Source organism: Macrosteles quadrilineatus, unplaced genomic scaffold (assembly GCF_028750875.1).
Source record: "Macrosteles quadrilineatus isolate MER2022 unplaced genomic scaffold, UCM_ALF_1.0 Scaffold_1__1_contigs__length_201487025, whole genome shotgun sequence".
NCBI lineage: Eukaryota > Metazoa > Arthropoda > Insecta > Hemiptera > Cicadellidae > Macrosteles > Macrosteles quadrilineatus.
In genome coordinates, this window is record NW_026542594.1 from 19,427,320 (window position 1) to 19,450,429 (window position 23,110).

Sequence of the window (23,110 nt, forward strand, 5' to 3'; positions counted from 1 at the left end):
CAGATTTGTTACTGCATTGCAACACTCTAACCAAATGCTATGTTAAAGCCAAGAGCTATACAGTTTGCTAGCTACAACTCTCACCATTAGTGGAAATACCACGTTCTCTCCGAAGAGCCCTTGTAATAACAAATTGTACCACGCACAGCTTTACTAAATTGCATTATTTTGGAACCAGTCGGACTTGTAACTGCACTCAGACACAGAAGAGGGTGTACTGTACTCCAAATGCTATGCTAGTCAGTCAAGACAGTCGCCTATTCACGGACGAGTTGACGCGACGATGAAGGCCTTGACCCAACCTTGACCTTGACCTTGGAACAGCTGATGCTGATTGGTGCTGGAAGTGACTCTACCGTGACTGTCTACCGCGGTCTTCCTCTCTGCCACCAACAACTTCACGTTTAGTAGTGCGCGTACTTACTTTTGGAAGTCAAGATAATTAAAAACTTCTTCAAAAGCTTTGGTCCTTCGAGCCGGATTAATTTCATATTTTTATATTTTACCAAAAGCGCTTGGATTTTGATCAATTTTTTAGAAATATTTTCCACTTAAATATGTAGTTGAGTTTACCTCTCTGGGAAAAATCCATGGGTTGGCGGTGGCTGGGGTCAAACCTCCTACCTGTAACACAAAATATCAGTAAGAAGAGAAAACGTATACCGATTTCTGAAAGATATTCCTTAACAACGTTTAGGCCTAGGATACAAAAAATATGACATAACAAATTTTGATTTGCTTTGAAACCTATAGTATGGATGCTGTAGTAAAGGGGTAGAACAGAATGACCAATCTATTGCGTGAACCATGGATGGACTCTATAGCATATTTTTCGTGCATTTTATACCATTGGTATTTTACATGAGTTTTTTTTATAAAACTGTCCAAGCTCTGGTTGTTATCCAACGGTAGCCTAATCTTTCGTTAACTTCAATTATTAATAACATGAATAACATCAATAATTGATTAATGATTACCCCCAAAACAAATGGCATCTTGGCCCAGAATCGAGCCAGCTACCTTCAGATTTGAATGCGAGCTCTCTACAACAACTCTGCTACCTAGACTGCAACTCACAAGTAGTGCCAAGTTAGCATGCACAGACTACAGGACCAAGACAGGGCAGACGTGGTGTGGGTGCGGCGACGTCGAGGTGAGGTGAACGACCCAGGTTACACATCTGCCTAGAACACTAACAACTGTTCCTCATCCCACTAATTAATGCTCATAGAAAGGCAAATACAAATTAAAAAGAAAACCAACTGAATTCGAAATCAAGGGCATTTACAAAGACCCGAAATAAGTTGTGTTATTTTGCCTACTTGCTCATCTGCAGAAGTCAAATATTTCAGCTGACAAAAAAAGACAAAAAAAAAACAGGTGTTCATTTGTCCAAGACGGTTCTTTATCACTATTCTGTTTATTTTATTTTATGTTATTTTATGGATTCTGTTGAGATTCTTTCCATAGCTCTGGCTACGTCTCATAGACTGGGAAAAAGATAAACGGACAGTGGTATATGTACATCAGCTATAAAACTGTAAACCCATCGGCGGAAGAAAATGGGGATAGGACCGGGCTACATTTAGGTTATACAGTACAGTACTTATAATCACTTACATCGGACCGACCTGTGCAAGCAGTTTATTCCCTACTTGAGCTACGTTTCCATCTGTTTAGATGACAGGTAAACATAACCTCAAATTTAGATTAGTTCGTTGGAGGGCATTTTCGAAGCCACTTTGTATGTCAAATATTTAACCACCACGAGTTTTATGACCGTCCAAAAAGATACCTAAGCCGCCGAACACGTAATCTAACCACCACCATAATTTAGAACGGGTTATGAGGGTCAGTGTCGCAGGGTTGTAAAACACCTCGACCACCACTCGGGTTCTGCAGGAAACGAGGGAAATTTTCGAAATATTTATACCTCTAGTGTTTACTTAGAGCTTAGAGTATGGTGCTCTGTTCCGTATATACCGTAGGGTGGTGCCGGGGCCCACCAACAAACTACAGTACCTGGGTTGAGCCAGTTCGCTACCGTTGACAGGAACACTTAACGCTCCTTTCACACTATACGAAAGGGCACGGAAAGACCTATAAAAAAAAAAATGATACAGGATTGAGCGATAACTTGGGTAATTTTGATGAAATTTGGTTTAAAGGGGTAGGCGGGATAAACTTGAATGAGTTTACGAACCAGCATGGTCGGACCATCATAACGGGATTTTACAGGGGTTATATGGGGTAAAAATTGGTTTTATACTCATTTTTTTACCCTTAAAACACAAAATTTTCTTAGCTTAGTCAGCAGGTTTGCTGCGGCTGGTGTATTTTTTTACACCTTGTCCTGAGACCTTGGTTGTTATTTTTATTTGACAATTTCACCGGCTATCTGCCCCCCCCCCCCCACTCCAATAATGTATGTACTCCAAACCTCGGTGTCGCCTAGCCCTACTACCAACAGCCAACTCTATTTTCGTCCTGTCAGATTGGCAAAGTTGGCACTCGACTCTGGCTCTCAGTTTCTGGGAAATTCAGTGACACATGGGGTTTTCAGTTTTTATTACCAAGGTGCGAAAACCGTTCGAGCATCGTTCTTGGTATTTGGCAATATCTCAAAGAGATTTGATAGAAGGAGGATGAAAAGTATAATTGGGTGATTGTATGGATTATGTAGTCTCGATTAATATTGACGGTAAAGATAGTATATTGCGAGTTTAAACTGTAATATAATGAATAAGATATAATGGATAGTAAATTTGTATCGTTGTACTCGTGTCGTAAACGTGCAACAAATCTCGTCCCACCCTCATACTACCGGGGTAAGGTAGGTGGCCTACCTAGCTTCAATAGTCCTCAGGACTCCTACATACACGTCAGCGTAAAATACAATGATACAATGATTGAAGGGAGGGGTGTCAATCACTAATGTAATTAAATTTAAATTACTCTAAAGTATCCCGGTTGGAGTACTGGTAACGGATTGTATGCTTTACTACAGTATTCATAACTGGGTAACCGTAACGGTCTGAACAGTTATGGTACACAGTGAGTGGTGTGGTGTGGTAGTACCCAGGGCTACAGATATACATGTATATCTGTATACAATTTGATATACAATGTATATCTGTAGCTACGCTACGCTAAAATACAAACAGTTTGTGTCGTACCCGTACCATTGTATTCTGTGGTGGTAGTGGTAAGTGAGCGACAGTGGAGGTGGAGGCACACCTTGGTGTTGAACACGTGACCTGGCCCAAGGCCACCCACTGTAGATAACAGTGATAACGCTAAACACACTACTGTCTATCCTAAACAGTGTTCAGTGCTATGCTTACCGTACTTCCCTGGATTGCCAAGACGAGTGGATAAGAAATAAAATGTTATAAAAAACCATGAATGGTACGATATTATTCTGTCTGAGATTTGTTTACGTGTGGAAATTTCAGATTGCCAAATGTCTCTAAGACTTGTAGTGATTAAAAACCAAATTTCACTGTCGGAAGGTACAGTATTGCTGTTTCTATTTGCTCCACTTTAAGACGATACCTTGCGTACCTATCCTATTTGTTTTCATTTTGGATCAAGTTAGTTAAAGAGCAAATTAAAATATGTCTTTCCACTGTTTTGTCTCCTTTAGTCTAAATGCTTTACGATGGTTAATTTTATACCATAACTTTTTTCTCCAAGTATTTGGTCGTGGTTTAGTTGAATAAACTATTGCATAATTTCAAATAAACATTGCATGTTGCATATTGCATGTTTCAAAGCGTATTGTTTTTTTATATATTGTAGGAGTCTATCACGGCATTAAAGAGGGAGTTGGCAAAATCATACAGTCACAGACAGGGAATTGGCGTCTTCTTTGTCTTTTATACCAACCGTTAGCACCCAATAATGATTATTCAATTGTATATAATTTAGAGGCCTATTCAATATCAAAAGACAAAAGTGGTCGGTTGGAATAATTGTCGGAATGTACAGGTTCTTGTAATTCAGGACCTAGGCCCTACTCTTATGGTTCCACCGCGAAGAACTGAATAATAATTTATATGAGTTACCTCCTTCCTCTTTATTAAAATAAAAAAGGTTTTTGAGGGCTGCTTAATACATCATGTCTTGACGTCTTGTCCGTACAAAGGAGGTAAACAGGAAGCTAAATTATATTGTTACCTTCAAATATGCAAGATAACTACCAAAAACAAACAGTTTTTGTTGCTGGGGAAACTCCTAGAATCTTATGTTTGTTTATACCTCTTTTCAAACACTTGAGTCTGCTTGTATTGAAATTGTAGAATAACTGCCAGCCAGTAAAAGGTCCGTAAACAAGCATTTTACAGCATTTAAATTCCACGCAGGAGTGCATTTCACATTATAGAGGGGCCTACCTGATATGAACCTGTCTGTGATATGGGCCTGTTTACTCGAGGCGACGAAAATTATGAAAGGTTTGGCGAATTTCCCATAAATAGAAAAACTTTTACTGTAGGTTTCATGGGAAGACCTACACCAGTGGCCGATTTACTTATTCGTTTTGATGTCCCTAGAGGCCAAAAACACCATTTGCTCAAATTCATATATAGGTACACTGGCTATATGGATACGACAACACGAGTAAAAACCACAATTTTTTATGAAATTTTGAACAAACATGTAAACATACATTAATTATTTGAAGGAGTTCGCGAAACAGTGTGAACGGACTACGGGAACGGGATTTTAGAGAAGTTTCCCATTGTTGAACGTATATCTAGTGCGGCCTTGGTTGAACCCAAAAAATAAGATTTGCATGTTTTCCTAAATAATCTATATAAAGCTAACAAGGTTCACGGATGTGAAACTTCCCCAAAAACATTTATTAGTTTTTCGACAAACCCGCTTGCTAAGGGCACATTAATGGTGATTTTAGCACATTTAAAATTGTAATATAAGTTATAATTTTTGCATTGCGTTTGATCATTGACTAGGTTTGATGTAATTTATTCTGTTGTTTACTTTTGACCTTAGTTAACTTTTGTATTCTTATAGATGATCATGTTTACATTACATACAAAGAAATTATTTTTGATTCTACCACACAGCTTATTGATACATAATAAATCTTCAGGGTACAGTTTCTTAACTGGGCTACCCTTATATTAATCATGTAAATATACGACTGGTATTATTATGTAGGCCTATTATTATTATTATTATTATTATGGAATAACTGGCTAAAATACGAATGGTCACATATCTCTTTGCTAACTCGTTTGTAGTTTATGAATGAACAATCTAATGCTCTAAGGTTTAAGGTAGGAGCCGCACAAACTGTTAAATAGTTGTAAAACTGTTATCTATATTACGTCAATTGAAACATAACCTAACCGACCGACCTTTTTTCTAGGGAATATTCCTCTGGGCATCTTCTCCCGCTGTGCCGCCTGTGGTAATTCCCTCATTTGTAGACTGGAAAACACAAAACGAGCTGAACAAAACCAAAACACAGCGCAAGGGGCACCCGCGAACTACACAGCGCGTAAACAACAAAACTGATTACAAAACTGGCAAACTTCTTGATATATTCTGGACAGGAAACTCGGCTGTGATTGGTTGAGACGAGCCTATCACAGGCGAGTTTGCCGGCGCGGCGCGAAGTAGTTCTATTCACTGCCGACAGAGTGCAGGGTCAGTTTATAAATATACCACATGTTCAAGTGTCTTTTCTTAGGAGTCTTGGCGCCTCGTTGTTAAAAAAAACTCACATGTCGATGTCGCAGTTTGCAGTCCCTGGAATTCCGTTACGACTTTGATGTCAATTTGATAAGCTGTTTAGGTTCAAAGAATTGTGTTATTTTTGTAGAAAAATAAACCTTTCTCGTTGGTTTTAAGCCCCCAACTCTTGCTTTACTAATATCATACTGGACACCCACAGGGGGGGGGGGGTGCAAGGGAGTGCACTTGCACCCCCGGCTAAAAAATAAGAAATAAATTTAATACCCAAAAATATTCTGTAATCACTTTCTTTAATCAAAAGTGGGTTTTAAGAAATTTTATAAAAGTACGTTTACGTTTCATAATGGTCATTTCTATATTTCAATGTTTTAAATTGATGTTTAAGTCGAATAAGTAGTTGACTCACAGATGTACGATTCTTATACTTTAACAACACTATTCAGAAAACAAAACATACACATTCTTGGTTGTTATCTAGTCTTGATCTTATATATTAAAAAACGTTTGGAAAACTTATGACAGCTAGTCTTACCATACTACTGGACCGAATTACACGTGGGTTGTACCAAAAGAAAGGTTATCGCTTCTATATGTGCAGGTTTTATTTGTATTTTGAAAATATTCATGTTAATTGGGTCAAAAATGGAAATTCAACTTTTTTATGGAGATTAACCATGGGGCCATTAGCTATTTCTATATATTAATAGACAAGCATGTTTATTAAAATCCTTTTTCTCAGCTCCTGTACATTGCAGGGGAAAATCTACGCATACTGTTAAAAAGATATTTGCCTGTATATGTGCAGAATTCCTTTATAAATTAAAATAGTCTCAAAAATAAGCACAAAAAAAATTTGAAATTTTAAAAAGTTAACATGGGTCTTATGGGTTGCCATGTGACAAACTAACAAAAAATATAATCAGAAAATCAAAATACCCCCGCCGCAGTAAACCTGCAGACTAAGCAAATTTCCATTTGCCTGATTGGATTGACACTAAAATGTCTGCTTAAAAATATCACATTTATTCCCTATTTAAATAACATTAGTTTAACGAGTACTTAGGTTTGCTGCAACAGGGAGGGTAAAAAGGTGTTTTTTTTGTAAAATGTTAAATGTTTTATTTACGGCGTGGGGTGAAAATAGAGAAGTTTGCACAATACATACATTTGGTAGAGTTTTCGAACACGGGGCGAGCTCTAGTTCAACTGTAAATTTAAATTTTTCCTAATTCTCGTTTGGCTTGTAGTTTTAACTATATAAATTATACATAATAACTTAACTTCAAATCGCTTATTAATTTTGAATGTTGGCAAAACACGATTACTTATTCTCCTTGATGCTCAATATACTATTTTGTTTTGGTTGGTTCTATGTGTCACCAAATGTCCAAATACCGTAAAAATATGTTTTAAAACACTATATTTTCAGAAATTTTCCCGGGGTAGGCCCCGGACCCCCAGATGTTTGTTATATATTGCGCCCCCCTGTTCCAAATCCTGCGGGCGCCCAAGTAAATTGAAATTGTTGCATTGTTGTATGCCTAACGGTTACGGAGATAATAAAAAAAACTCTTAATTTAAAATTCCCATATTATCCTTATTGCGAATAAATAAACTGTTGTTGTTTGCTTGTTTATGGATTTATTTTAATCAAATTTGGCAATTTTTCTATGTCGTACTAAGCTATCAACATTTCAATAAAAACACACCTCAATACCTTCCCTATAGCAGCAAACTTAGGTACTCATTAAAACTAATGTTATTTAAATAGGAAATAAATCTGACAATTTTCAGGGAATATTTTAGTAGAAATCCATCCAGTCAAATGGAAATTCTCTTAGTCTGCAGGTTTGCTGCAGCGGGGGTATTTTAATTTTCTTGATAACCGTTAGGCATGAAACGCATACACGTTATGCATACAACAACGCTTCATTGTAGGCTATATATGAATTTATTATAATATATAGCTAACTTTATCAACAGAATTTGTATAACGTAGTTTCTTTTCACATAATAGCCTTACCCTATGAACTTTTCATTTAATCTAACATTCGAGAGGTGGTTATTCATAGAAACCTGTTTTTATTATATGTCAAAGACTGTCCACTTGATGAAAATTGGTTGATGAAAAAGTTAAACGTTTCTATTTACTACATAACAATTACAATACGAAATAAATCCGCTTGCTGTACCTTGGAAAATATCGCAGAAAATTGAAATTATGAATTAATTGATACATATCAGCAAATATCGTTCCAACCTTAAAAGCGGTCGCTGATTGTACGGTGAGTCACCTCACTCAAGAAACAACCTATGAATGAGTGAGTCACACATTCCGACTCCGCGTGCCGTCGTTCCGCGAACGGTCCGGTCCAATGGTCCGCTGTTCCTACCTACCGATTGTTCCATTCCTCTGGACCGTGTCGTCTGCTATTCCACTGAACTGTCACATTACTCGAGACAGCAGATTACTTTGAACACGGCGCCAGTCTAAATATAGTCTCGCGGTTTGTGTAACCGCGATTACTTACACCTTGGCTTCGCGGGTAACTAAATTTAATAAATTTCCGGTTTCGGGTTATTGGATGAAAAACAGGTTTCTGTGACATTGAAGAGGTCAACTGCTTATGTTTCTTGTTTTTATACATGCAGTTTGTAGAAATATGTTTCCAAAAACTAATGTATCGATAGACACAACTTATCTTAATTTTAATTGCATTAACGTAATCGGGTCGTCCATAGTTAATAGCGATCGGCGTGTTGAGTCTTGGTCTTCATCGAGATGACGGGGGATTACTGTCTATTAAATATTTGCAGGCGACAATCACGCACCCGATCCCGCAATGGGAGTGCATGGCCGAGTGCCGTTTTTTCTTATCATCAGTTTGCAAGTCTTGTGTATGTAATATTACGAATAGTAGGGCCTAGGCTACTACGATTAAAGATTGAAGTAAATATAAAAGTCCCTAGTTGGTAGCCCTGATACCTCCACCAATTCCATGGCTGCCGCACAAACATGCCGCGCCCGCCGTTAACGCAGCGGCGCGCGCCGCGCCGAAGAGTACTGTATAGGGAGCTTACTTTGACGAGGGTCATTTTACAGTTGATTTTACAGGCTTGGTGGGGCGAGTGCCAGCCAGATATCAGTGACCGGTTCCACCTCCACGGTACGGCGAGTATGGGGGTGGAAAGATCGGCCAGGGGGGATGAGCAAAATTTGTTTTTAAATTTGTTTTTTTAGCAAAGTTTGTTTTGTTTTGTTTATTTAATTTTGTTTGTTTTAGCAAAAATGTTGAACAATGAAACTGTTATAACCTAACCTAACCAAACTTGCTGATTATGAACAAATTGAATGAAGGTTTACCGATCGAATCGATATTAATTTTCAATCGATATTAGGGTAGCCCAAGCCCAGTTAAGAAACTTTAACCGGTATCTGTTACATCCTGCCCACTACACCCCCTACTACTAATAGGCCTACCCCTCTCCTGAATCACTCTGCTCTGGCAATGAATACACAAACTATAGGTTGTAATGGCACTCGGACCTATCTGACGCTTTTGACAGTTTAACCCCCCCCCCCCCCCCCCGGCAAAGAATAGAACGGCACTCGCTCCGTTACCCCCGCAATGGTGTGTCCACTGATCAGTTTACAGTAGTAAAGCAGAGAGGTGGAATGGGAGGTAATTTTAAGATTGGATTTCCAATATCATTGTTAATTGGAAAGCAAGCAAACAAACGTAATTTCGGGATCTCAAATCCTATAAATTATTCGTGCAATTAATATTTATTTGAATATTATTCAATTTTAACACGATTTTAACATTCTTAATTTAAGCTATTAGGTACTTTAATCAATTGCAAAAAATATCAAATAAAGTTATAGAAATTCCTCAAATATATGCCCGCCTGTGCCCAACGTATCTAATGCAGGAACGTATTCCACTAGAGCGGAATGTGGCAACTGACAACTTATCACTGCTATTGTAGTGCTCACAGACACAAGGACATGTATTGGGACCAAATAAAAATAATTCCTAACTAGGAGGTTTCTATCGAAACCCAAATTAAATTGCAAGACAGAAAGTCGTACACAAAAACATTGGAATCATTTCCGTTCCGAAAAAGGAAATGCGTGCAAACAGGTTTTCATTGCCGGCTCAGTTATCAATTAGATACAGAGTGTTCCAATGGCCAATCATTGAGGCTTCTTGTCTGTGGGCAGATGAATATATTTGCGTTTCAATTCCGCCGTTCTGTTCCCATACTTTGTATCCAAGATGGCGGCTAGCCCAAACCAATTGTAAGGTCATGAACAATGCTAGGTGCGTCTCTTGGCACGCTATACACATTATTAAACTTAACGCCTTTGTACACTTCTCTTAGTGCATAATTATTTTCTGTCATGTCCAAGTATATTGAATATTGATGGCTTTAATGCAGTTTCAACACTTTTATGAAGCCTGTGTGAAGGTTAAGATGCAAGTATTTGCGCAGTATACATCTCTCTAACATGCCTTGTTTTGTACTGTGAGGTACTTGTTTTTTTTCTATTTTTGGTGTGTATTATATTGTTTGTTTCATTAATGATGCTAACCGTAATGATAATATTCGCTTCATATTCATATTCCTTCCAAGCCCAACGCATTTATGATTAGTTGCCTTTATTTTCTAACTAGCTGTGTACCCGTTCTACGCACGGGGATCTTATAATATTCAGTTGAAACCTTCTTATATAACGAACAGCAGTTGGTTTGCATATTTTAAGATATGCTGGCCAAACTATTATACATAGCTTCATTTTATGTTGTTTTTTGTTGTTCCGGATCGGTATGACAATCAATAAAAGGTTAAATTACCTCTGTGTCTGCCGGTCGATCCTATAACGGTAGGCTTACTTTTATTTTTACTATCTGATCTCGTTTGCATGGCTCAATCACGTCCTGGTTGAAGTTCGTTCGCTACGCTCACTCACCTGTATGTTGGAGCTCGTTCGCTGCGCTCACTTTCCTTCAGGTTAGCTCGTTCGCTACGCTCACTTGCCTTCAGGTTAGCTCGTTCGCTACGCTCACTCGCCTCCAGGTTGCAAATTAGCTGTTGTCATAAATGTAAAAGAAATAATAGTGCTAGTGCTGCACCCTGTTGGTAATCCTTGTAACTTTAATGCTATTGAACATCACAGAACAGAACCAACTTGTTTAATTGAAACAGCTGTTAAGATTCAATAATTTCATTTCTCATAAGGTTAACATGGGCTTCCAGAAATTCCACGTCAAAAATCGACAAAAACTTGATTTTCAAGGGTTTACTGTTAAATATCTAACTGTCTCATATTCGATGAAATACGTCTAAAACCATCTCATATATGTATAGTATTTGGAAAATAAGTTTCAGGCGGGACAGTGCTATAGTTATTGAGGAGTAGTTGTAATAAAGTGCGTATTTTAGCGTTACCAAGAGAATGACAGATAGACAGACAGACAGACAGACAGACAGACAGACAGAAATTGAGATAAGGTTTGATTCGGTTTCTCTGACCTATGAAATGTAAAAATAACCAAAAAGTTCATTATTCTAAGCAATGTACAGACAAAACTCTAATTTTATTTATATAGATTACCTCCTGTTGCTGCCTTTGCTTTCTGGGGGTTCTGGAAGAATCATATAGGATTATTGTACACTTTTTATCATTTTACAATTTTGAGGAACTTAGGAATTAACTGTAGTTGTTAATTTTGCATTTCTTAAAATATGATGGGTAAAATTTTGTTAAAAAGCTTGTGGACAGACATAATGAAAAGTGCTAAAAATCTAATTTGACTTAATTTTCACTATTTATTGATAGAACCTTTGACTAATACGACTCCAATAGTCTATTAAACAACACAACTAATGTAATTTGAAAACGATTGATGTCGTCGATAAACGACTTTCAAATTATAAAACTTGAAATATTAAATCTGATATAAAATATTAAAATTTTTGTTGTAATTTCCTCTTCTTTGTTGTTATTTTCTTTTCTAGCCTCTCACATGACAACAAAGTCATTTGTGCCTCATTCCAATTCATTTAAATATTCTTCTGTTGATTAAACTGATAATTATCTCATAACACTTGCACAAAACACTTCTCAGCTAAACGTTTAGTCATTACGATCAATAACTCCGATGTCATCGTAGCTAATGTGATATCTGATAATAATACACATCAGAACACCTAATTGTATTAATCTTTCCTCCGAGGGAGTACCATAAACATTCTGTCCATGCAAATTGGTGGAAGTCTACCTACAGTTCAATGCGCGTGGTCGTCTTGGGAAAATACATAGGAAAACAACTAGACATTCCATCCCCATGTTAATGCTGATGACAGTTTTTTATTAACAAATGTCGTAAATTTCCAAATTTGATCAAAATATGTTTATAAACAAGCAAACTACAACGGTTTACTTATTATTCATAAGAATAACATGGCAATTTTAAATTTCCATTTTTTTACGTTTTTATTAGCTCGCTTTATTATCCGGTACAAATGTTGCAATCAATTTTATACTAACTTCCCGATGAGCTAGAGACTTGAAACTTGAAACATAGCTCACAAATGGATGACAATGCAATATTATAATTTCATTTTCATATTTCCCTTGGGCTACGCCCCATGGGCTCCAAATTTACCATGTTTATATTTTGAAAGTATGTAAATATATCAATTAATTTAAGTCAGCTGTAAATACTTAAATTTTACAGTTCGAAGATCAGAGTTTAAGATGTACAGGTTCTGCTCCCGAGATATTCTAAAAATTTAAAACAAGCATTTCAAGGTAAAGATAAAATATCTGATTACAGATAATAAGATTTTGGTTATGTATTAACAGGCCATATAAAATAAATCATATTTACACATTAAAGACTAAAAAGTAGGAACAAAATTATCAATAAAAATACTTTTTTTAAATACCACGTTTTTAAACGCACTAAAAAGTAAAAAAATAATTTATAAATATGTTGAGAGAATAAATACTTGTAAGATTTAAAACGAAAAACGTGGGGCGCATGCAATAAGATCATAATAGTTCAATAGGTGTAGTTAATTGTAAATTAGCATGCGTCCCACGTTTTTTGTTTTAAATCTTACAAGTTATCCTCTCAACATAGTTATAATTTTTTTTTTACTTTTTAGTGCGTTTAAAAACGTGGAATTTTAAACAAGTATTATATTTATAAATTATTTATTTTATCTATTAGCATAAAAAAGCTTCAATATTCTAAATTGATTTTTGTTTGAGCTCTACAAAATGTTATGTCTTTAAGGACAAAATGGGGGGAAAATACATTTTTACCCCATAAAACCCCGTTCCCATGCTCCAATCATGCTGGTTTGCCAACTCTTTCGAATAAATGTAGGTTTACACGTTTGTACCAAATTTACCTCAAAATCAGATCATTTTTGCTTGAGTTATTGTGCTAATGGACACACACACAAACATTTATATATATATATATATATTTAACGGAAGGTGTTTTTGGTGTCTAGAGAACTCAAAACGAAAAAGTAAATCGGTCCCGAGTCTATGTCCAGGTCTTACCATGAGTAATAAGGTAATAGCTTACTCCCTATATGGGAAATTCGCTAAAAAGACGCCTTTCAAGTAATTTTGTATCAGGGGGTTTTAGCTGTATTTTGTACACTATGGTGTCCCCGTGTGCAAGGCATAGTACTCCGCTCCGACACTATATTTTGTGAGTGTTTCGGTCCAGTGTCCAGTACAAGTGTTCAGGTGTTTCTCGCTGCAAGAATGCACCCGTGGGCGAACCAGTGGACGCGGACCACTCCCGCCAAGCCGGGCTGCAGCCGCGGGAAAGGTAAGGGATTCGGCGCGAAACTGAGGCACAGAGTATAACAATGCCTCTAGTGACATCTGACATCTGCAATGTATTTTACATTTTCCGCAACAAAGATAAACCTATCTGCACTAAATCATTTATCTGTTGTGTGTTGTGTGTTGTCAAAAAGTGCCATAGCCCTTGGAATCTTTATTGTGAATTCCAACATTGTACCGGTAGACCTACGTATGGTAAGGCGACATCAACTGAATACTTTACAACACGATATTGAGGTTCTGTTACAGAAATACGATTCCAACACAGATTTTGGAAATGGATCAATGGTGTTGATCAATGAATACTTCAACTTTTATGATTTCACCATTGAATGTGTCAATTGTTACGAGAGGTGATTTATTCATAAAAGTTATTTTTATCGTTGTAAGTTACTTCGCAATCACTTGCAGGTCTCTTAATGCAACCAAGAATAATACTTTAATACTTTCCAATGAAATTGTGACCATAATCGAGGTTTGTGCCAATTTTGCTAGTTTTGCGTAGCAAAACATTATAAAACAATATAAAACTAACATTTAGGCCGGGGACACACCATAGAACTATAAACAGACTTGTTGTAGTTCTATGGGACACACTTACCGGCGAAACCGCCGGACGCCGCGCCGGTAGTTTTTTTACATTGTTTATACATCGGTGTCCCCTCCCAGCAACTGGAAGTACCTACCATCGATGTATATATACACATCGATGGTACCTACTATTTGGTTTTGATCCAGCTCCAGCATGAGCAGTAGACTAAACAACATAAACGGTGTTCTGCAGTCATTTCTGAATCAGTCGAAGTAGCGTGCATTGAAAATCATTTACGAAGAGACTAACACGTCTTAGTATAGGTTGAAAGCGATTCGGTTGGTACAATCTTGGTCAGGTTGTCTGATTTTTAAAAAACCCAATCATACAAGTATACTCATAATACTGTACTGTATTATTAAGACTCCGATCAAAGAAAATGACCCTACCACTACCTTATCCGATTTATCAAATTTTCATGGTCGAATGTTTATGGCACAAGCGGCCTCAACCGGGGTCACAAGTTATATATCCTTTGTAAATATTCACACGTACAAAACATTGTTGTAAGAGTAATTATATTACCACTTGGCCTGTGAGGCTATTGGTTTGCATAACACTGCATACGTCATAAGCACCTTCACTGCTCAAGTGGAGCATTATCACTTTTACACTTGTTATTGTCTTATCGCTAGGCCAGTCCTCCAAGTGCAGTGACCCTATAACTATAGATTGCGATCCAGAAATGCATATTGCTGCGTACATAAACACCTCAGCCATATGTTAAGTTGTAAAGCTGCCAGGAACTGCGGATGGATTTATAACTGCTTTCTGCCAGACAAACCACCGTCGATTACTGCTGGCTCAAACCAAACTCTACGGCTAAACACTAGGCGATGTACAGCCTCAACTTGACCTCCTAGTAAATGAAAAATCCAAATTAAATCATAACATTTGGGCGACATTTTTAGGACAGCCTTCTATTATAGCAGAGCGTTTAACAACAATATTGTTAAACTCGTTACTTGAAAGCTAACAATGGATGTCTAATAAACAAACTAAATTGATCTTGTTTCCTTGAGTCTGCAGACTACAATTATAATACAATACTTTGGTGGCATTTAAAACACAACAGAAAACAAATAATAGGTACTTCAGTAATAAAGTTTAATTAAGTGCTCTGCAGTAATGTCCTGCTCCCTCAACAGGTGTATTGACACCATCGATGTATTTATTTATTATACATCGATGATTGACACAGGTTACCAAAGACCACCAAATCTCCAGTAGTCCAGTAGCATTTTGCACTACACGCTGGTGTAGACAAAGGCCTCCAAAGTGCAGTGCAGTAATGTCCTGCCCACTCAACAGGTGTCGTATTGACACAGGTTACCAAAGACCACCAAATCTCCAGTAGTCCAGTAGCATTTTGCACTACACGCTGGTGTAGACAAAGGCCTCCAAAGTGCAGTGCAGTAATGTCCTGCCCACTCAACAGGTGTCGTATTGACAGAGGTTACCAAAGACCACCAAATATCCAGTAGTCCAGTAGCATTTTGCACTACACGCTGGTGTAGACAAAGGCCTCCAAAGTGCAGTGCAGTAATGTCCTGCCCACTCAACAGGTGTCGTATTGACAGAGGTTACCAAAGACCACCAAATCTCCAGTAGTCCAGTAGCATTTTGCACTACACGCAGGTGTAGACAAAGGCCTCCAAAGTGCAGTGCAGTAATGTCCTGCCCACTCAACAGGTGTCGTATTGACACAGGTTACCAAAGACCACCAAATCTCCAGTAGTCCAGTAGCATTTTGCACTACACGCTGGTGTAGACAAAGGCCTCCAAAGTGCAGTGCAGTAATGTCCTGCCCACTCAACAGGTGTCGTATTGACACAGGTTACCAAAGACCACCAAATCTCCAGTAGTCCAGTAGCATTTTACACTACACGCTGGTGTAGACAAAGGCCTCCAAAGTGCAGTGCAGTAATGTCCTGCCCACTCAACAGGTGTCGTATTGACACAGGTTACCAAAGACCACCAAATCTCCAGTAGTCCAGTAGCATTTTGCACTACACGCTGGTGTAGACAAAGGCCTCCAAAGTGCAGTGCAGTAATGTCTTGCCCACTTAACAGGTGTCGTATTGACACAGGTTACCAAAGACCACCAAATCTCCAGTAGTCCAGTAGCATTTTGCACTACACGCTGGTGTAGACAAAGGCCTCCAAAGTGCAGTGCAGTAATGTCCTGCCCACTCAACAGGTGTCGTATTGACAGAGGTTACCAAAGACCACCAAATCTCCAGTAGTCCAGTAGCATTTTGCACAACACGCTGGTGTAGACAAAGGCCTCCAAAGTGCAGTGCAGTAATGTCTTGCCCACTCAACACGTGTCGTATTGACACAGGTTACCAAAGACCACCAAATCTCCAGTAGTCCAGTAGCATTTTGCACTACACGCAGGTGTAGACAAAGGCCTCCAAAGTGCAGTGCAGTAATGTCCTGCCCACTCAACAGGTGTCGTATTGACACAGGTTACCAAAGACCACCAAATCTCCAGTAGTCCAGTAGCATTTTGCACTACACGCTGGTGTAGACAAAGGCCTCCAAAGTGCAGTGCAGTAATGTCCTGCCCACTCAACAGGTGTCGTATTGACAGAGGTTACCAAAGACCACCAAATCTCCAGTAGTCTAGTAGCATTTTGCACAACACGCTGGTGTAGAAAAAGGCCTCCAAAGTGCAGTGCAGTAATGTCCTGCCCACTCAACAGATGTCGTATTGACACAGGTTACCAAAGACCACCAAATCTCCAGTAGTCCAGTAGCATTTTGCACTACACGCTGGTGTAGACAAAGGCCTCCAAAGTGCAGTGCAGTAATGTCCTGCCCACTCAACAGGTGTCGTATTGACACAGGTTACCAAAGACCACCAAATCTCCAGTAGTCCAGTAGCATTTTGCACTACACGCTGGTGTAGACAAAGGCCTCCAAAGTGCAGTGCAGTAATGTCCTGCCCACTCAACAGGTGTCGTATTGACAGAGGTTACCAAAGACCACCAAATCTCTAGTAGTCCAGTAGCATTTTGCACTACACGCTGGTGTAGACAAAGGCCTCCAAAGTGCAGTGCAGTAATGTCCTGCCCACTCAACAGGTGTCGTATTGACAGAGGTTACCAAAGACCACCAAATCTCCAGTAGTCCAGTAGCATTTTGCACAACACGCTGGTGTAGACAAAGGCCTCCAAAGTGCAGTGCAGTAATGTCCTGCCCACTCAACACGTGTCGTATTGACACAGGTTACCAAAGACCACCAAATCTCCAGTAGTCCAGTAGCATTTTGCACTACACGCTGGTGTAGACAAAGGTCTCCAAAGTGCAGTGCAGTAATGTCCTGCCCACTCAACAGGTGTCGTATTGACACAGGTTACCAAAGACCACCAAATCTCCAGTAGTCCAGTAGCATTTTGCACTACACGCTGGTGTAGACAAAGGCCTCCAAAGTGCAGTGCAGTAATGTCCTGCCCACTCAACAGGTGTCGTATTGACAGAGGTTACCAAAGACCACCAAATCTCCAGTAGTCCAGTAGCATTTTGCACAACACGCTGGTGTAGACAAAGGCCTCCAAAGTGCAGTGCAGTAATGTCCTGCCCACTCAACAGGTGTCGTATCGACACAGGTTACCAAAGACCACCAAATCTCCAGTAGTCCAGTAGCATTTTACACTACACGCTGGTGTAGACAAAGGCCTCCAAAGTGCAGTGCAGTAATGTCCTGCCCACTCAACAGGTGTCGTATTGACACAGGTTACCAAAGACCACCAAATCTCCAGTAGTCCAGTAGCATTTTGCACTACACGCTGGTGTAGACAAAGGCCTCCAAAGTGCAGTGCAGTAATGTCCTGCCCACTCAACAGGTGTCGTATTGACACAGGTTACCAAAGACCACCAAATCTCCAGTAGTCCAGTAGCATTTTGCACTACACGCTGGTGAAGACAAAGGCCTCCGAAGTGCAGTGCAGTAATGTCCTGCCCACTCAACAGGTGTCGTATTGACAGAGGTTACCAAAGACCACCAAATCTCCAGTAGTCCAGTAGCATTTTGCACTACACGCTGGTGAAGACAAAGGCCTCCAAAGTGCAGTGCAGTAATGTCCTGCCCACTCAACAGGTGTCGTATTGACACAGGTTACCAAAGACCACCAAATCTCCAGTAGTCCAGTAGCATTTTGCACTACACGCTGGTGTAGACAAAGGCCTCCAAAGTGCAGTGCAGTAATGTCCCGCCCACTCAACAGGTGTCGTATTGACAGAGGTTACCAAAGACCTCCATTTCCCCACATCCGGCCTCACCTCTCGCCAGCCCGCCAAGTTGCGAAATTGCCGCCGCACCCTCTAGCGCACTCCATTCTGTCATTTGTTTAATATTTTCTACTGATTTTTATTTCATGGTACAATTATTTTTAACTTGCCTTTTGAGAAGTAAAATATGTGAGAGTCAAACCTATCTTTACAGAATTGATATACGTAGTCAATTACGTTACTAAATTTTCTTTGTATTTTTCAGGTTACCGGTACTTGTATCGTTTATTCATGAAATCAATAAAATCAATGATTAATAAAACAGTCTTACCACTGAATAGGGACTAGCCATTCGTTATCCTGTGGTATAAAGGAAATTATTCTGGCGAAATGCCTTTAGGCGTATAGATAAGTGGAAATTTCAGTAGCCATAAAGCGTTGGGTTTAGTCACGTTTAGTGCACAACGTGCGTTTGTTTGAAGCATATTGCAAAAACTTGGATAGTGTGGTTTCTGCTCCGCGCCCTTTCCGTTGTGAGTTCAGTCTATCACCATTATCTCAGGCGCCATCAGGAAAAGCTAAAAGCCAAATAATTTTTGACCTAAATAAATAAATATATTACGATAAATATGTTTCGATCAGGCGGGCTGATAGCGCTCTTTTGGGCGAATAACTTTGAAGCCACTGCTAGCACTTAAAAGTGCTACAAAACTATTGCAGACGTTTTACAAACCCTAATAAAACGTCATGGGTGGGTTTCATCTCAGAATTCAATTATGTGTGCAAAACCAATGACGCCATTTTACTGACATTGTAGGCCTATTAAAAAAATATTTTTTAAGGTGAATCATTAATTTCCACTTATATTACTTAAAGTTATGACCCCTTAAGATTTGTGTTAAAACAACTCTCCATTTTTCGAAATGATTTTCTTGTGATTTTTTAAAATCGTGTAATTTTACTGCTAAAATGCCTACTTTGTATGGTCGCTATTTAATAAGAAAGTATTAAAGTATCACTCTGTAGTTTAAAATACTGTATTATTTATAACCTCTATAAGTTAAGAAAAATAGTTGGTGTAAACATTTATTTACCTTTAAGCAATTTGATTTTAGATTTTGATTTTTATCCTAACTACGTACATGTATTTCATATATTAAATATATTACACATTACTAGTGATGATAGTTTTTAGTAATATCCAGTAAATATTTCGAATCTAATATGATTATCTCAAAATTTGATCAATAAGATAGGTTTGTGGTTTGGACACAGACAATATATTACTGTAATAACAATGGTTTCTTCCATTGTCTGTGGTTTGGATCTCATATCGGGCTGCTTGAGCGCCGTCACTTTGGAACCACAAGAACTACCTTCTCCTGTGGTACGTGCAGTATGTTTCGTCTGCAGGCGCCATTGCATCATACCAATGATCATACGCTGTTTCTTTTTCGCCGAAAAGTTAAAAATTCTCTCAGGCTTACATATTCGGTGTAAGATAATGTTTTGTGAAGTCGCAGCAAATTCGCCATGGCATTCGCAATTCCAGCAACGTTGATGATGGTAAAGATCAAGCCATTCTGTGGTTATAACTCTCAGGCTTACATATTCGGTGTAAGATAATGTTTTGTGAAGATGCAGCAGTTTCGCCATGGCATTCGCAATTCCAGCAATGTCGATGATGGTAAAGATCAAGCCATTCTGTGGTTATAACTCTCAGGCTTACATATTCTGTGTAAGATAATGTTTTGTGAAGTTGCAGCAGTTTCGCCATGGCATTCGCAATTCCAGCAACGTTGATGATGGTAAAGATCAAGCCATTCTGTGGTTATAACTCTCAGGCTTACATATTCTGTGTAAGATAATGTTTTGTGAAGTTGCAGCAGTTTCGCCATGGCATTCGCAATTCCAGCAATGTCGATGATGGTAAAGATCAAGCCATTCTGTGGTTATAACTCTCAGGCTTACATATTCTGTGTAAGATAATGTTTTGTGAAGTTGCAGCAGTTTCGCCATGGCATTCGCAATTCCAGCAATGTCGATGATGGTAAAGATCAAGCCATTCTGTGGTTATAACTCTCAGGCTTACATATTCTGTGTAAGATAATGTTTTGTGAAGTTGCAGGAGTTTCGCCATGGCATTCGCAATTCCAGCAACGTTGATGAAGGTAAAGATCAAGCCATTCTGTGGTTATAACTCTCAGGCTTACATATTCGGTGTAAGATAATGTTTTGTGAAGATGCAGCAGTTTCGCCATGGCATTCGCAATTCCAGCAACGTTGATGATGGTAAAGATCAAGCCATTCTGTGGTTATAACTCTCAGGCTTACATATTCTGTGTAAGATAATGTTTTGTGAAGTTGCAGCAGTTTCGCCATGGCATTCGCAATTCCAGCAACGTTGATGAAGGTAAAGATCAAGCCATTCTGTGGTTATAACTCTCAGGCTTACATATTCGGTGTAAGATAATGTTTTGTGAAGTTGCAGCAGTTTCGCCATGGCATTCGCAATTCCAGCAACGTTGATGATGGTAAAGATCAAGCCATTCTGTGGTTATAACTCTCAGGCTTACATATTCGGTGTAAGATAATGTTTTGTGAAGTTGCAGCAGTTTCGCCATGGCATTCGCAATTCCAGCAACGTTGATGAAGGTAAAGATCAAGCCATTCTGTGGTTATAACTCTCAGGCTTACATATTCGGTGTAAGATAATGTTTTGTGAAGTTGCAGCAGTTTCGCCATGGCATTCGCAATTCCAGCAACGTTGATGATGGTAAAGATCAAGCCATTCTGTGGTTATAACTCTCAGGCTTACATATTCGGTGTAAGATAATGTTTTGTGAAGTTGCAGCAGTTTCGCCATGGCATTCGCAATTCCAGCAACGTTGATGATGGTAAAGATCAAGCCATTCTGTGGTTATAACTCTTTCCAATTGACCTAACGACCGAAAAACCTTCTTGGATAAAAATTATAAACAAACATTAAAGTTTGTATTATAAAATTATTGAATTAATACTAGGTGTACAATGCATTATAGCAACGCAATTATAGGTACCGCACAGAGAAGTAATATAAATTATTTTATTTTACTTACTTATTTATTATTTATTAATTATTATTATTATTATTTATTTTATATTATTTATTTATATTACTTCTCTGTGGGTACCAACCCAAGTAGACTTCCCATCCCATTGTAATTTTTGAGGCTCGTTTTTCGTGACTAGTTCATGTCCGGTGACACTGGTGTCTAATGTTTGCGAAATTTTGTTTCTATTATTTTGGAGTGAATTTAATGATTTATGCTTTACTGTTTGGTTATATAGCTAGAGGATGAGTTATTATTTATGATTATATCGTTTTATTTGGTTAAACGAGGTTTTAAATGACTGAAATAACAAAAAAACAAAATGTAAACAAAACTCGACCTCCAACAGTGAACCGGGCAGAACAAACGATAAAATTGGCTTTAGTTGTTCCATAAGAATGAGAAATCTACTAAGGGAGTATGTTTTATCTATGACATTACTCATTGAACTACAGTACTGTGATCGGTAAAATGACAACTAAAAAGTACGATATGCACAGAACGATATGTGTGAAGCCAAGACGCAATCGTGCATATGTTAGGCCTCGGGTACGATACGAGCGGCGAGCGGTGAGCGGAAAGCGGCGAGCGGCAACCTGAGCGGCACGTAAGCGGCGGTGATGGCCACGATACAAGCGGCACTTTTATAACGCTCATGAAATTTCTCAAGTTTTATGAGTTAGTTTAGTATAAAATGGTAAACTATGCTTACCTGCAAGACGTATTGCAACTTTGGTTGCTATCTGACAATTGATTGCCTTTAAAGAAAAACTTAGTTTTTAGAAAAACCTTAACCATAATTTTTTCCCATACTTTTCTGGTGACTGAAGTGTTTTAAAACTTCCGTGCTGGTCATTTCACAAACATTCCACGGACTGCACCTCACGTATCGACCCGTATCGCATGTTTGTTGCTGTTTCCCTGTAATTTTAGGCCGAACAGAAGCATGACTCACCTGAGCGGCGAGCGGCGTTTTCGCGAAAATCGGTTTTGACTTGGAACCATGAGCGGCGCTGAGCGGTGCCGCTCACCGCCGCTCGCCGCTCAGACGTATCGTGGCCACCCTCAACAAATTTACACGCAACCAAATGAGACCCGATGTCAGAGCGGCGCCGCTCATGCCGCTCGCCGCTCACCGCTCGCCGCTCGCCGCTCGTATCGTACCCGGGGCCTTAATGTTGTGCCCATCGACATATAAAACTAACTGGATTGGCTGCTAGGCTCCGCGACCTGAGCCAACGACCGGGGTTGCGTTTTAGATTTTGCAGGTGTCATGTGGGATTAAGCGTCTCGCTGCGCCACATCTTAGCATTGTCGCGGCCAGGACGATGCACTTTATCCAGCCCTTTACTCTCTACTAAAACGATGTAAGGAATTTTAATAATCAATTTTCATGAACTTTTGTACAAGTAATAAAAGTGTAAAAACAACCCTGTAAATAACCGAGTTTTTTTAGTTATTAATTACAACAATTATTAATAAATATTAACTGACGGCGGATATTTCACACTGAGGTTCCTTAACAAATATAATTTAAATTCCGATTTTAATTTTTTTATGATGGAATCTATATAAATATAGATTAGATAC

General features: G+C 38.8%; 1 protein-coding gene across 4 annotated transcripts in view; it reads right to left on the minus strand.

The window, feature by feature from the left end:
- LOC129004640 (NAD(+) hydrolase sarm1) overlaps positions 1–23,110 on the minus strand; it is a 207,235-nt gene that overhangs the window by 142,652 nt on the left and 41,473 nt on the right. For 2 of the 4 annotated variants that reach the window (XM_054433200.1, XM_054433192.1), the window contains exon 2: positions 574–624. The exons of 1 other annotated variant lie outside the window; for it this stretch is intronic. In XM_054433200.1, the coding sequence (XP_054289175.1) occupies positions 574–624 (51 nt within the window). Of the gene's footprint in view, positions 1–573; positions 625–5,381; positions 5,586–23,110 lie in introns of those variants that run through there. One more of the 4 variants, XM_054433222.1, reaches the window with a different exon arrangement.